This window comes from Chanodichthys erythropterus, chromosome 15 (genome assembly GCF_024489055.1).
Source record: "Chanodichthys erythropterus isolate Z2021 chromosome 15, ASM2448905v1, whole genome shotgun sequence".
NCBI lineage: Eukaryota > Metazoa > Chordata > Actinopteri > Cypriniformes > Xenocyprididae > Chanodichthys > Chanodichthys erythropterus.
In genome coordinates this window covers 5,138,286-5,153,551 of record NC_090235.1, presented here as the reverse complement: position 1 = coordinate 5,153,551, position 15,266 = coordinate 5,138,286, and the positions used below count along the sequence as shown (strand labels likewise).

Here is a 15,266-nt window from a genome sequence, read left to right as displayed (position 1 = left end):
GTATTTCACTCACGTTTTAATGCAGAGGCAGTGAAGAAGATGACCTGTAATGCTGTAGCCTATATTCACGGTGTTGACACTCCGTATAACCCGTAGCTTTTGACGTCGAAAGCCGGTGTCCCCCTCCTGTCCATCTCCTGTCCTCCCTCGGGGTGTGGAAACCGTGATGCTTACTCGGCTTAAGGGAGCGTCTATATTTTCGTAGCCGCGAAATCATTGGGTGCTGTCAAATACGAACAGCTGTCCTTTTCATTTCATTGTGATGTGATATACTATAAAAATAAGTAAAAAGAAAATTTAAACATGACTTTATTTCTCCTAATAGACCATTCTCATAGTCTGTGATCACACGTTTTAACGATCATCATCAATATCGCAATTTTTTTACATTTATAACACTATACTTAAAGAGTTAGTTCACCAAAAAATTAAAATAATGTCATTTATTACTAACCCTCATGCTGTTCCACACCCGTAAGACCTTCGGAACACAAATTAAGATATTTTTGATTAAATCCGATGGCTCAGTGAATCAGTGATTCGGATCTCCTATCAAATGGCTAAACTGTTGAAATCAAGTGACTTTGGCGATCCGAACCGCTGATTCGATTCGTAAAGCTCCGAAGCTTCATGAAGCATTGTTTTGAAATCGGCCATCATGAGATATTGTTGAAAAATCGTTATTTTGGGTTTTTTTTGGCACACTAAAAATATTCTCGTCGCTTTATAATATTAAAGTAGAACCACCAAACTCACATGAACTGTTTTAAATATGTTTTAAGTAGCTTTATGGATCTTGAGATTTACAGTGGCATAGGGGCCTCACTGAGCCATCGGATTTTATCAAAAATATCTTAATTAGTGTTTCGAAGATGAACGAAGGTCTTACAGGAGTAGAACGACATGAGGGTGAATAATTAATGGAATTTTTTCATTTTTGGGTGGACTAAATTTGCATCAAATTACAAAAAAATAGTTAACGCTGCTGTGAGGGTGTTTCTAATACAGCGGCTATGGGAGTGATGGCAAAAATGACATCTTTCTCTCTTCTGACAGATTATCGTGATAGACAAAATGTGTAAGTGTCATAACCCTTTGTTAAACCACTCACCGCTATAGAATTTTACCCAACTATGACGACTTCCGCTTCTGAGAATCCCGGAAATGTGAAAAGCGTCTATCGCGTTTATATATATCTCACAATTTTTTTGCATTTGCACTATTAAATCTCAGTTTCCACGTTTTACAATTAGTTTGGTTTTTAATAATGCATACCTCACATTTATTGACTTCTTGTAACTGCAACTTTATATATAAAAATGGATAGTTATATACATATTTTTCGCATGCATACAACAATTAAAACGAGCATAAATAAGAAAAAACTGAAAAAATAAAAAGGTCATAGCATAATCTTGTACTATTAATTATAATGAACAATAGGTAAAAGTTATATTAATCTTAATGAAACTTTATTGCACGCTATAAAGAACCAGGATCCAATAAGCGAAACAAAAACAAACCTAACACGTTTTATTTAATGGATGAAATAAATAGGTTTGTGGTTCGCTACTGCTTTATTTGAGTGTTCGCTTTTTGCGTTTGTATGTAACATTTGGACGGTCCCTGATATCAAGGACGCTAATCCGCCTTTTGTTCTCGTCGAGCTCTGACCACGGTGCTGAAACTACATTGAGCCAAATCATGTTTTCTCGCAAATTAACGCCCACATAAACTACATGCTTTCTTCACTATGTGGTCGAACAATTTCGCTATCTTAGTGCGCGTTCTATCAGGGAATTCATTAAATTAATTCTCGATTAATAAAGCAAACAAATACACAAAATAAAATTACCCTTTAGGAGGTGATATACACCAACTCACATGTTCAATTTACATCCTCCAAGACATCAAGTGCACCTGTAATTGTTAATGTTCAGCAGCCCATATATAAGTCTGTCTAGAGTAAACTAAATTAAAGACTAGTGTACTTGTGTTAATTTCCTGGGATTGGCAACCATCTGCCACGAGCCCCTAAATCCACCAATGCTGTTTTTACCCTTGACCCAAAAACCATATAACTTAAAAACTCATCTTTCTGATATCCTCACTTTAAGACAAAAAAACAAACTCTATACTATGACTGAAAGCACGACTCATTCACGTACACAAGAGCACGCACTTACAATCACAGATGACTCAACTGATTATACCAGACAGCCGAATTAACGACGACATCTGCTGGTTATTTCAGTATTGCAGCATTGAGAGCTTGTCAATGGTCAAAATCTGTATCAATTATGCAGATCAATTAAATTCAATGTAATATCACACACGATCAATATGCACTTTCAATCAACAGCCAGGAATTCTGGATGATAAACAAACAGCTTTCATCATTTGTGAGTAGCTTCCTATAAATTCATATCAAGCTGCTTGAGGCCTTTATATCTTTGTGAGGTATGAAACGTGATGTTATATCAGCTGGCTTCAAGTGAACTGGCATAAAGGTCACCTCTTGATATACCCTGACCTTTAGGTTGTGCACTCTTTCAAGCAGTAACCTGATTGGTCAGTTCTATAACTGGGCTTCCATTCACAAAAAAATATTGGCATCTATGTTTTGTCTAAAAATATTTAGGCACAATATTGTTTGCATCTCAAACAATAAGCTCCAATAAATACCTCTAACAGAGGACAAGCTAACCCTCCTGCTGATAACTATATGATAGTTTCCTTTAGCAATAAAGTAGCAGTTTATTGAGATCACTTTGCACCAGTAGAGGGCGATAGAGCTCTAACTTTCCACTGTGTTTAGTGTATTTGCACAGAAGGCCTGAGCAGGAAAACAACTTGACTATATGTGCATCATCCATTGCAATAATATTAAGAGACAACATTAGATTATGACCACTGCACTGGATTTTTTTTAATAGGCTAGTTTGTGAATTTTGCCATGGCCTTGAGACAATTTACAGTTCTTGCAAATATAAAAGGATAATTCAGACATTGTGAGTGTGCTCTGTGCAACTGCATATCCTTTTTACCTTGATTTGCAAGCGGATGGGATACAAGGGCATTGGATGTCCCCTCAAGCACTCTGTTGCTGGGCAGACAAAGTCCTTCACCAGAAGATCTGCATACATTGAGGATGGACACAGGGGGAGTCAAATAAAACAAAAGGTTGATTGGGTTAAAAGACAAAGGAGAGGATTGACATGAGGGGGGGAGGGGGAGAAGTTATAAAACATTAATAGAAAGCACAACTTTAGTATTTTATATAGCTAACATGTATGGGTATCATTTGCATAGTTATATAGTTTCAGTTTCAAATATAAGTATAAAATAATCGTATTAGTTATAGGCTATGCATGATCATGCAAAGATTTAAAGCACTGGTTACTTGTGCAAAATGTGTATTTTAATAGGCGATTTGAATAGAGTTATTTTGAGTGAACTCTATGACGAGGATGGGTAATTTCATGGTTCGCAATCACCCACGCCGCACACGCTGCTGTGGAAAGTTTTGTATGACGCGGTTAGCAAATATTTCATTTGAAACGTGCACGCGCGCTTCCCGTACGGGGGCGTGTCTCTCACAAGCATTTGAATAAGGCAGGCCTGTGCAGCGTAAATAAACTCATCACTGCTAAACATTGTGTTCGGTCCTGTAAAATTTAATGGTGTAGCATTAGGCGGATGATTTTGTTTTATGACATGTAATTTGATATATAATGTATTATAATCTAATAATTGCATTTTATAACAAATTAGGTCTATAATATATTATAAATATGTATTTAAAAAGGTTTTATCTCTTATTTCCAGTTCAGCAATTCGAAAATAACATTGAGATTTTGTGTGTTGTACTTTTTTTTTTTTAAGTTTTTTTTTCCCGCAAAGAAATTTGAATAGGTAGGCTATCATAATCGGTCTTACTGAAACCTGAGGACGACAGACAGTTGTTTTGACTTTTTAACGTATTTGAGTGCTTCACAGTAAACCCTTGCTGTGTTTTGTCAATACGCCTACGTTATAAATTCAAAAAAACTTTGCATATTTTTATGAGAAAGGCGACAGCCTTTGTTTTTAAATGATACTGGAATGCAAATACTATAACCGTTGAGCTATGGCCTTTCTGTAAATTAATCTGTTTATAAAATGTCGTATAAAACTTTAATTAGCCTAGCATTATGTTTTCTCACGTGTATTTGTGTGCACGTTAAAGGGGTAGTTCACCCCAAAATTGAAAATTCTGTCTTCATTTACATGTTCTAAACTTGTATGAATTTCTTTCTTCTGCTGAACACAAAAGAAGACATTTTGATGAAAATGGGTAACCAAACAGTTGATGGACCCCATTGACTTCCATAGTATGAGGGAAAAATACTATGAAAGTCAATAGGGCCTATCAACAGTTTGGTTACTGACAATCTTCAAAATATCTTCTTTTGTGTTCAGCAGAACAAAGAAAGTCATACAGGTTTGGATCAACTTGAGGATGAGCAAATGATGACAGAATTTTCATTTTTGGGTGAACTATCCCTTTAAGTCTGTAAATATTATTAATACCAGTGGATTAGATAACGTTTAGTTCAGACTAAACATTAATTTATAACCTCAGTATTTCTTTCATTTCTTAAAAAAAAATCCATTTTAGTTAATCCTAGTATGCAGCGTTTTTCCACCAAATCTCAACACGTGTGTCATGACTGCATTGTTGGAAATGATTTGTGATCTTAAAGAACGGCTCAAGATTTTAGGTTATGTTTTACTGACAGGTATTGCAAAACTCTTCTCTTCATGCACATCTGCTACTGTCCATGAAAGAGGAGATCGGCCAAATGACACCTCTACAGCAGGAACCTCAGAGGGCAAAAGGCAGTTTGAAAACCCCTGGTGTGAAACTAAAGAACTTAAGTTTGCTCAACACCAGATGTTTTTTTGCCATTAGAGGTGTTCTTTTGTTTTGCACTTTTGAAATGAACAGCAAAATGCATGTGTTAGATTTGATGAGGATTTTGTTGTAGTTGACAAAATCCAAGGAGTATATACCAGGACATGACTGGGCTCCCCTCAGCACAGGGCCCAGGACAACATCCAGGGTTGTCTCCCCCTGCTGACGACCATGTGTAAATATATTTGTTTTGCAACTTGCATCAAAGCAATTAGTAAACTGTTCTGGTTTAACAGGTCTTTAGCAATTTAATGCTTATTTTATGATTTTAAACAATTTGCTATTATAAGCAGTGATGATTTCTGACTTCAAAATAAAGGACAAGTTAATTTTTCCACTTGCATTATTTAGGTAGATTTCCATTATTTCACATTTTCCAATTAATTATATAATAATTTTAGCCTTCGCCTTTCTCTTTGATGAAAGTTGAAGAATAAAAGACGTGATATACTGAGGTACTCAGAAAAGGCGTTTCAAAATGTCCTGGAATATTTTACTTTTGTGACTTTTTTTTTTTTAAGATTTCTGAAACAGAGCAGTTATTCTGAAATAATGTTGGAATCAGCGGAATTACACGAAATGGTTTGACCATTGCTAAAATCCTTCCTATAGCCAGCAAACATCTGATTGTAAGTAATTTGCAGGCTAAAGGACGAGGCAAATTTCTCTTTTTTACTTTACGCATTTTTTCTTTTTGCAGTTGTATTAATCAAGGGAAAAAACAACTCAGGAAGTTGTTACCCTGATCTGATTCAAGGAGCTGACTCCATAAACATCCATCTGTGCTTAATGCAATCAGCCACAGCTGATCCTTGAGAATGAGTGATATTAAATGAAGCGGAACTATGACGCTTATGAAGGGCCTCATCTTAGAAGGTGTTCTTGTGTAAATTCCTTGTCTTATATGCTACAGAGAAAGACACACAGCTGAAGTGTGACCAGAGTGATGTCTCGATTAAATCCTTATTTGATCTGAAAAAAGATCAATTTAACTGTACCTGCATGTAATTTGACAACTTCAAAAGTTAAAATTGTGTAAACGTAAGCCTAAAGTGAGGTAAAAATGCAAGAAATTAAGAGGTAAATACTCTACAAACCAGACTAGAGTATGTGAGAGGAGCGTTTGGTCCAGGATCACTAAGCAGGAAGCAAAAAAACCTGAAGTGGAACTGAAACGGATCGATTATAGAACACTTTGAGTGAGGTGAAAATTTAGCTTTAACTATGCATTTTTGTATGTCGCTGCTTATTAGAAATGGTTTGATAGAATGTTATGATAAAAATGGCCTACATCAACTACATCAAAGTAATTAAGAATCTTACTTTAAATCGGATTAAATGCCTTTGATTTTGGTTCTAGAACAGGGGTGTCCAAACTAGGTCCTGGGGCCTGTACCATGAAGCTGGATTAGCTGTGGCTAGCCAAGTAAGTTTCAGATTAGTTGGCGCCAATCCTGGGTTTTAGGTACCATGAAAGTGACTTGACTTTTAGCAGTGTTCATCGCCATGATAACTTACGCTCCACGGCTAACCTGCTCCGGGACAGGTTATGTTCTGGTTTAGAGATCTCAAACTGAAATTGGACCAATCAGATGCAAGATAAGTGACACTGACACATCCAACACGATAAAGTCACTCCCCCAGTTTCTCTTCCTCCAAGATAAAGGTCATTATATAGTTAAAAACAATATTTAACGATGAAATTTGTGGTTTTAATGATAATTACTTTAAATATGATTTGTACAATTATATGATCTGTATTTTTAATAATCCATTACACACACGCAAGTTTAACAGTTAAGCATTTAGTTTCAATAAATATTAATATATTATAGATCATATGTAATATAAATGTATAAATATACTCTTTAAATGTATGACTACAAATGACTTTACATGTTTGAGTCTCTATCGCTATATATTATCAACTATATAAACTAACTTCACAAGTTTCACTTGCACTGATAGAGAAAGATCATTTATTTTATTTGTCCTCTTTCACAGACAAGTATTTTCCATTAGTTTAAATGCGTTTAAATTCTTAATTTTCAGCAAAAACATTTTAAATCGCGCTTGCAACCTCACAAGAAGTTAATCAGAGTTTCTCTCTGTTGCAAGGCATGTGATTGGCTGTTTGCCACTGATGTCACGCATTCATGTGCACGCGCTCCACAAACTCTGGATCAAAGCCTGAGTTGACAGAGAAAGTTGATGATCAGCATCATGGTACCAACAAAGCCAGATTGGAGTGGTTTGGTTTTGTCAACTCAAAACTAATCCTATAATACTGAGTTTGTTCAACTACCATCATGGTACAGGCCTCTGGAGGGCCACTGTCCTGCAGAATTTAGCTCCAACTTACCACAACACACCTGCCTGGAAGTTTCCTATATGCCTAAAAACCTTGATTAGCTGGTTCAGGTTTGTTAAATTGGGTTGGAGCTAAACTCTGCATTAGAGTGGTTTGGTTTTGTCAACTCGAAACTAATCCTATAACCCTGAGTTTGTTCAACTACCATCATGGTACAGGCCCCTGGATGGCCACTGTCCTGCAGAAATCAGCTCCAACTTACCACAACACACCTGCCTGGAAGTTTCCTATATGCCTAAAAACCTTGATTAGCTGGTTCAGGTTTGTTAAATTGGGTTGGAGCTAAACTCTGCAGGTCATGGTGTAGGACAAATCTCAGTCATATATAATCAACATGAGTTGCAGCCATTTAGCTACAATATCTTTTTCTGCATGTGTGTTGATCATCTTTTATTGATGGATGTTCGCGAAAATGTGAAGAGCAAAGAAATCAGTCACTGAAGCAACTGAGATGAAAAGACTCAAAGAAATCATGGTTGAGACTGCACTTTCCCACAGTGTTTTTCTTTTTTTTTTTTCAAACACATCTTTATTTAATTCAGTACAGTAAAAGCCTCTGGGAACTGAGGGAGGCCATGATGATTCTGCCCGACAACTTCGTTTCTTCTGTATCTTCTGCCACTGTTGGCAAAAACGGCTCGTCTCTGTACACCTCAGGACCTTATCTCAAAACTGTAAAGATTACTTTTCTCTACACTGCTGTTTGTCCATGACAGACGATAATGAAGCTTAACTACCTGTTAGGGCTACATTTAATTACACGTACAAAATAAGATACCAGCTGTGCATAACAATATAGCTTGATCATCAGTAGAACTTAACTTCGGAAGTAAAAAAATATTACATATCAACCTTAACTAAATGTTGATTGAAAAAAAACATTGAGTTCTTTCCCAAAGATATTCGCAAGATACATGCTCAAACATTTTTACTAAGGGAAAGGACATTTTGAATTAACTTTTAAATCTGTTTTTTTTATATAGAACTAGACACAAAAACTGCAGAAATTAAAGAATTAATGAAATGAAATAGAATAACCACCTCTTGTTTTGTCTGCCTTCAGATTCCTTCTCATTCCACCAGCATTCCTTGCCAGATATTCTTCCATTTCTCTGCTCCAGTACTCCTTGACATCTTGCCGATCAACTGGTCATGGTTTACATGTCTTGATCATGGAACAGAACAGATCTTGCTCAAGAGTTTTTGGTGATCTAGTTGAATCCCCCTGGTTACTTGAATAAGTTTGCGCTTCTCTATTGTGATCTCGTGAAGGAGTTCAACACCATCCCCTTCGCGTCATTGCCCACAGCAATCTTTGACTTGCTGATAACCCAACAGCACTTGGACTTTACTTGCTCACTGTGACATGCACTAAACACCTGAGCATAAGAATCACAATAGACACTTCAGTAATGCGGAGGCAAGTAAGGTCTTTTAGGGGGAAAAAAGGGGCCTCTGACTCTGGGAGGTCCGCCAAAGGGTGGGCCGGGTCGCTTGCCTCTTTGAAAGGGCGGCTCATGGTGGACCGGTGGTGGCCGACGAAGGGGCCTAGGAGGTGGATAGTGCCCAGGGTGAGGTGGACGAATATGGTGTGGTGGTAGAGGCCTGTGCTCCAGGTGAGGAGGAACCCTGCGCTCTGGATAGTGAGGTGGTACTTCTTCAGGATAATACTCTGGTGCGTGAGGTGAAATTGGGTGCATGTCGTAATGAGGGGGAGAGGGGCTATGTGGTTGATGTTCGTAGTATGGGTCAAAGTATGGATCTTCAGGCAAAGGTCGAGAAGGACTTGGGGCTTCGTGGTAACCCCTTACTGGAGGAGGGTCCCCAATGCGGTGATGGGGTATACTTGGAGGATTATGCATAGGTACTCTTGGTGGTTGTTGATGTTGATGGTTGTAGTCCACTGGACCATTTGGTGGGATTTTAGGAACATGGTGTGGTGCATGAGCAGAGTGAGAAGCCCCATCCTCATGTGGATGGAAAGGCTCCTTGTTTGGAACCTCATGAGACAAGCGTTCATAATCAAAGTTTGCTGGGGCACACAAGCTATCACCACCACCTTGTTCCGCTTCACCGAAATGTTCCTGCAAACTCCTGGTAGCACAAGGACCACTTGCCCTCAAAGATGATGCTGGAGGCATGAAGTCTTGAGGTGGAGGAGGAAGATTTGGGATAGGTGGGAGAGGTGTGGTGAAGAAATTAGGTGTAACGAGATCCTGTCTTGGTTCTTTGGCAAGGTATGTTTCTGCATTGTATGTGTCAGAGCTGGCCAACACTTGTTCCTCTTGATTATCTCGATATGCGTAGTTACCTTCCACCAGTTTAGGATTTGGTCCCACATCATGGATTACAGGGTTTTGTCTCAACTCTTGACGCATCACACCGGATCTCTCGGTGGCTTCTACACTGTCTCTCAAAGGTTGCTGGTTGCTGGACATAGAAGAACGCATAGCTTCAATGCGTTGATGCCGCTTAGCTTCTGTCTCAGCAAGAGAGAGCACAGAGGTTCGAAAGTCTTTATTTGGTTCAGTCTTCTGGTGAATTTCCGTGTGAGCTTGTGGATCAGAGTGGGCATTTTGTACGTGCCAAGATGGAAGTTGATGAGTTGTTTTAGCATCTAAAGCTTTGGACGCTGTTTGCCCCTGCTGATAAGGGAATGGCTCTGTTTGGGGAACATCCATAATTTCGTCTTGTGTTGGTGTAGCACCAGCTTCATCCCTTACAGGGGTTCCACCAAGGTTCTCTGCACTTGCTGAAGGGCTATCAACAGTTGCCTTAGGCCATGGAAGAACAGATGGGAAGCCCAAATTAAAGCCTTTCAGTCCTGTGTTTCCTTGGAGTAAGTTATCTATCTTGCAGTCCAGGGTAGAGTTGAGAGAAGAGCAAGGATCTTCTTTTTCATTCGCAATATTGGACTGCAAAGGAGTAGAAGCCACACATCCATGAGAGGTAGTATCCCTGGCTACTGGGACACTAGATGGAGTAGGTAAGACTTTAGGAGTTGTGTGAGTCTCAGCTGTTAGAGGAGTGGTCAGAGATTGTTTGTCAGAAACTGAAGTTGTAGTGGTCTTTGCAGCCGGGTTGTTTAGCAAAGAGGACAAACCTGGTAGGAAAAATTAAAAAAAGAGAAAAATGGGGGTAGGGATGCAAGGGTCAGCAGATTAATTTAAAAACAAACCACATTTTCTAAAGAATCTATAACAAGTCTTTTCTAATACCATCTGCTGTTTCTGCCACAACTAGGCAAAGGGTCTATAAAGTTTTAAATCAACAGGATACAACATTCTCAACTCATTTAACTTCTGTAATGTGACATTTTCAAGTAAACAGTATATTAAATAAGAAAAAGTAGGGTGGAATTGCATCCATTAGGAATTGTAGGCAAAAGTACCAGAGTAAAGACAACTGTATGGGAGTTTGCATTCGACTGTGGAGGACTAATTTGCTCCTGACACACTGCCTTTATGGCACCAACCTTTGGCACATGGAGGCTGAAGATCAAGTTTACCCCTGAAAGGATCTTGATGTATCCCAATGCTTTATTTTTTCCCCCAGACCCATTGTTATTTGCCATAACCTTCGTTATAAACTCAGCAAAAAAAGAAATGACCCTTTTATAGAATATTGTATCTTGATTGGAAAGGGTTTAAAAAAAAAAATTCAAGCTTGTTCAATGAACCATAAACAATTACTGCAAATGTGGAACAGGCCTTAAGACACTAACAGTTTATTGGCGGCAGACAATTAAGGTCACAGTTGCAATAACTTAGGAAACTAAAGAGACCTTTCTACAGACTCTAAAAAACACTAAGAGAAAGATGGACCCTCCCTTCTCACCTGTGTTAAAGGGTTAGTTTAGCCAAAAATGAAATTATGCTATAATTTACTCACTGTCAAGCTATCCTAGATGTTTTATGACTTTCTTCTTTCAGTCAAACACAATCAGAGTTATATAAAAAAAAATAAAATAAATAAAAATCTTACTTGCGCAGATAGCCTCATGGGCAGTGCTCCGGCATATAAGTGCCGTTGCACTTCAGGCGACCCAAGTTCGAGTCCCGGTTCGCGGACCTTTCACAATCCCGCTTCCCCTCTCTCTCCCACCTCACTTCCTGTCCACTCTATACTATCATATCATTATAAAGGCAAAATTCACCAAAAATAAATCTTTAAAAAAAAAAAAAAAAAAAAAAAAATATCTGTCTTTTCCAAGCTTTAAAATAGGAGTGAATAGTAACCAATATTTTGTAGTCCAAAAAAGCACATCCATCCATCATAAAAGTACTCCATACAGATTTAGGGGGTTAATGACGGCCTTCTGAAGTGAAGCAATGCGTTTTTGTAAGAAATATATCCAAATTTATAACTTCATAGACCATAATCACTGGCTTCCATACGCGAGTCAATTCCGGCGGAAAAGTGACCTGACGCATGACTTATTGAAGTGTAAAACCGAGAATTTTTAAAGAGAAATGTCGGAGGAGCTAGATTTTGCTGCCCAGCCCTATTTGTTTGAACCACGAGAGGCATTTACTCTCACCTAAGCTACATCCTTTGCCATCTGCTGGAACTCGACTCTTGTGAAGACATGGACAGATGTTACCAGAAGTTAAGTGATTATAGTCTATAAAGTTATAAATATGGATATTTTTCTTACAAAAAGGCATCACTTCAGAAGGCATTTATTAACCCCCTGGAGTTGTATGGATTACTTTTATGATGGCTAGATGTGCTTTTTTGGGCTTCAAAATATCAGTTATTATTCACTCCCATTATAAAGCTCAGAAGAGACAGAATATTTTTTAATATAACTCCTGATTGTGTTTGACCAAAATAAGTCAGTCATATACACCTAGGATGGCTTAAGGGTTAGCAAATTATTGGATAATTTTCATTTTTTGGTGAACTAACCCTTTAACATGCCATGGTCCTGCTGCAGGGAGGAATGAGTACTGCAGATGTGGCCAGAGCAATAAACTGCAATGTTTTGCAAATAGACCCTCTGTATACAAGGGGTTACCAGGGTAACCCTGCCATGAGCACCACCTACTTTTAAAGCAGCTAAGCTTATTAGAGTGGCAAATGCAAGTGAAACACCACAAAGTAAACAATTTCATAATTAAATGTCATAAAAGTAAATCAAAAGCAATCGCTTGGCATAAATCTGTGGTATTCATTGATTGCAAACTGTGCTGAAACCATGACCTGTAGAACGCGCAGCAGCACCGTGTATTTACTTTGAAACATGCAGGGCGCACATTTAAATAAATCATAGCCTTTGGAACTTTACCAATCAATCACAATAAGCCACAACATGATTCCTAATTTCTATCCCAATATTTAAGTCCTTTCTAACACCATTTGAGATATTTAAGACTTTCTATGGCCTTAAATTTAATAAAACTGAATTTAAAGACTTTTTGAGACTTTTGAGGACCCACGGGGACCATGTATATTTACATGTTAAGTAATTAGCTTGAAAGAAAAAAGCAGTTGAAAGTGAGAGAATGTTTCTTTTTTTGCTGAGTTTAGTAATGTTAACCTGCATTAAATAACCACGTTAACTATGAGCAACATTATCGAAATTACATATTACCTAAAACAACAACTTAAAATGTAATTTAATGGTTATCTGTTATTTAAATGTTATTTAGCTTTTTGGCTTTTGATTAACATGATTACTGGCCTAGGTTACATAATCTGAGAAGGAAGTTGTTTCGAAGGTTGAGTAAGTTATTACATTTTGATAAAAGATTACAAAGTAAAACATGTTTTCTTCTGAATCACATACACTGATGAAATCGGCAAACATGTATTAAAAGAAAAATACGGTTAATTTTGAAAACTTAAAACAATTTAACCAGACAACTACTTTTATGTTCATGAATTTCTTATCCCAACTCTTTGGTTTTCTTGCTTTTCCAGTTCTCACCCTGAAAACCCCCATGGGTTTGTGTTTTGGATAAAGCGCTGAGCAGAGTGCTGGGGTTGATGTCCACCCTAGAAAGGATGCTGGCCAGCGGATTGGCTGGAGGAGCAGTAGTAGTGGGAGTCTTCTGAGCCGAGCTTGGAGTTGAAGGTACACTTGGGGAAGACCGAGATACAGGACTAACTCCTACAGCTGCAAAGGAAAAGAATACATGATGTTACATAAAAATGTAAATTTGTTATTTCACATCTCATTCTATCATGCAAATTATTTTACATTTGGGCTTTTTTGCCACTTTTTACTGACAGATAGCAGAGAGGAGACAGGAAATCAGGGGAATATGAGTGAGACAACACAGACCACATTCAAACCTGCATCTCTCAAATGAGCACCACGGCTTACCACTGGGCCATGGATCTGACCAATATTCACTTTGATAGGCTATTTCAATCTTTGTATAACATGCTGTACAAATCAAACTACAACATCTCACCTGAGTTCTTCATAACGTTTGTGATTGTGCTCAGGATGGAGCTGATCTTGCCTAGATCAACACCAGCAAGGTTGACTGGCAAAGACTGTGTGGTTGGTGTGGTTGCGGTGGTTGTCGTTGTTGTTACTGTTGAGGGAACTGCCACTGCTGGGGTCGCGATTTGCTTTGTTTGCGTGTCTTCATTTGTTTGTGAAGATTCAATGACATTTGGCGTGACAGAGGACTGTTTGGACACAACAGCAGGGGCCACATGTTCCTCTACTGCAAGGAGGAAACAAAAATATATATATATATATATATATATATATATATATATATATATATATATATATATATATATATATATATATATATATATATATATATATATAAAAAAAAAACGCACCCTAACAGCTTAACATGTGAGAAACATGCTCAATGTCAAATATAACATAGTAAAAGTCTTATAGTACCTATGATGGTAGGAGTTTCTGTTTCCTCTACATCCGAGAGCTCCATGTCCTCTATGTCACGATTGTCTTTATCTCCCACAGGGACACTTGGTGGTGGGGAACCCCCATCAGATGAGAGGGGGCTCGGAGCATCAGCCAAAGCAATAAGGTCCTCCTCCATCGCCTGCCCATCCAGTTCTGGGTCCGGGGTACCAATCTTTTCCAGAGCATGGAAAGGTGACTCTGAGCCGGTGGGTGAAGGGGCATCTTCAATGGGGGAGGGGACGGGGGAGTCATCTGGATCAGGCAACATAGCCTTCAGTGCATCGAGTTTGCGCTTAAGGTGCGACACCCGGTTCGCAAATGTCTCGTAGGCCTGGAAATGCATGATTTAAAGAGATTTTCCACTATTAGTTTCACAATATTTGCACATCAACAAATGCTTTGTATTCAGGGTTGAGCAATACGAACTAGGGCTGCAACAACTAATTGATCAAATCGATTATTATCGACAAAGAATTGAAGGTACACTTGGGGAAGACCGAGATACAGGACTAACTCCTACAGCTGCAAAGGAAAAGAAGTCTGCGCGCTATGCACAGAAACCATCAGCCAGTCCCACTGCTTTACCGTAGTGAATAACCCATTTCTATGGACAAAACATGTATGGAAAATAGCGGAGGACACAGAGTGAGCTGCTACGGGAAAGGTACAGATCCAAGTTCTCCGAAACATGAATATGAATGTTTCATATTTATAAGAACAAAAGCATAAGCGTTTATCGCGTCTTGTCCTATCGTGCTTTGACATTTTCATCCGATTAATCGTGGGGGTGAAAAAAGATTTTTTTTTATTTTTTTTTTAATCGACAGATTAACCGAATTTTCAAAAATCCTAATACGAACATACATCACTGTTCATTACTGTACTAATATTGTGACTTTGTATTGTGACATTGTAACATGATTTTCGCGATGAAATTCCCTAAAGAAATTAAAAAAAAACGTTAAAGCATTAAAAACAAATCTATTGGCCTTTTTGTTTATGCACGCATCGAATATGTCTGTGATTGGCTACAATGATCA

General features: G+C 38.2%; 1 protein-coding gene across 3 annotated transcripts in view; it reads right to left on the bottom strand.

Moving 5' to 3' along the window:
• The window catches only part of LOC137037931 (CUGBP Elav-like family member 3), a 72,273-nt gene that overhangs the window by 30,429 nt on the left and 26,578 nt on the right, over window positions 1-15,266 (bottom strand). The window contains exons 7-12 of one of the 3 annotated variants that reach the window (XM_067412347.1): window positions 14,203-14,557; window positions 13,751-14,011; window positions 13,261-13,449; window positions 8,370-10,431; window positions 3,048-3,136; window positions 14-272 (exon numbers count right to left, since the gene is read on the bottom strand). In XM_067412347.1, coding sequence (XP_067268448.1) covers window positions 8,735-10,431; window positions 13,261-13,449; window positions 13,751-14,011; window positions 14,203-14,557 — 2,502 coding nt within the window. In that variant the 3' untranslated portion in view covers window positions 14-272; window positions 3,048-3,136; window positions 8,370-8,734. Of the gene's footprint in view, window positions 1-13; window positions 273-3,047; window positions 3,137-8,369; window positions 10,432-13,260; window positions 13,450-13,750; window positions 14,012-14,202; window positions 14,558-15,266 lie in introns of those variants that run through there. The other 2 variants (XM_067412348.1, XM_067412350.1) reach the window with 2 other exon arrangements.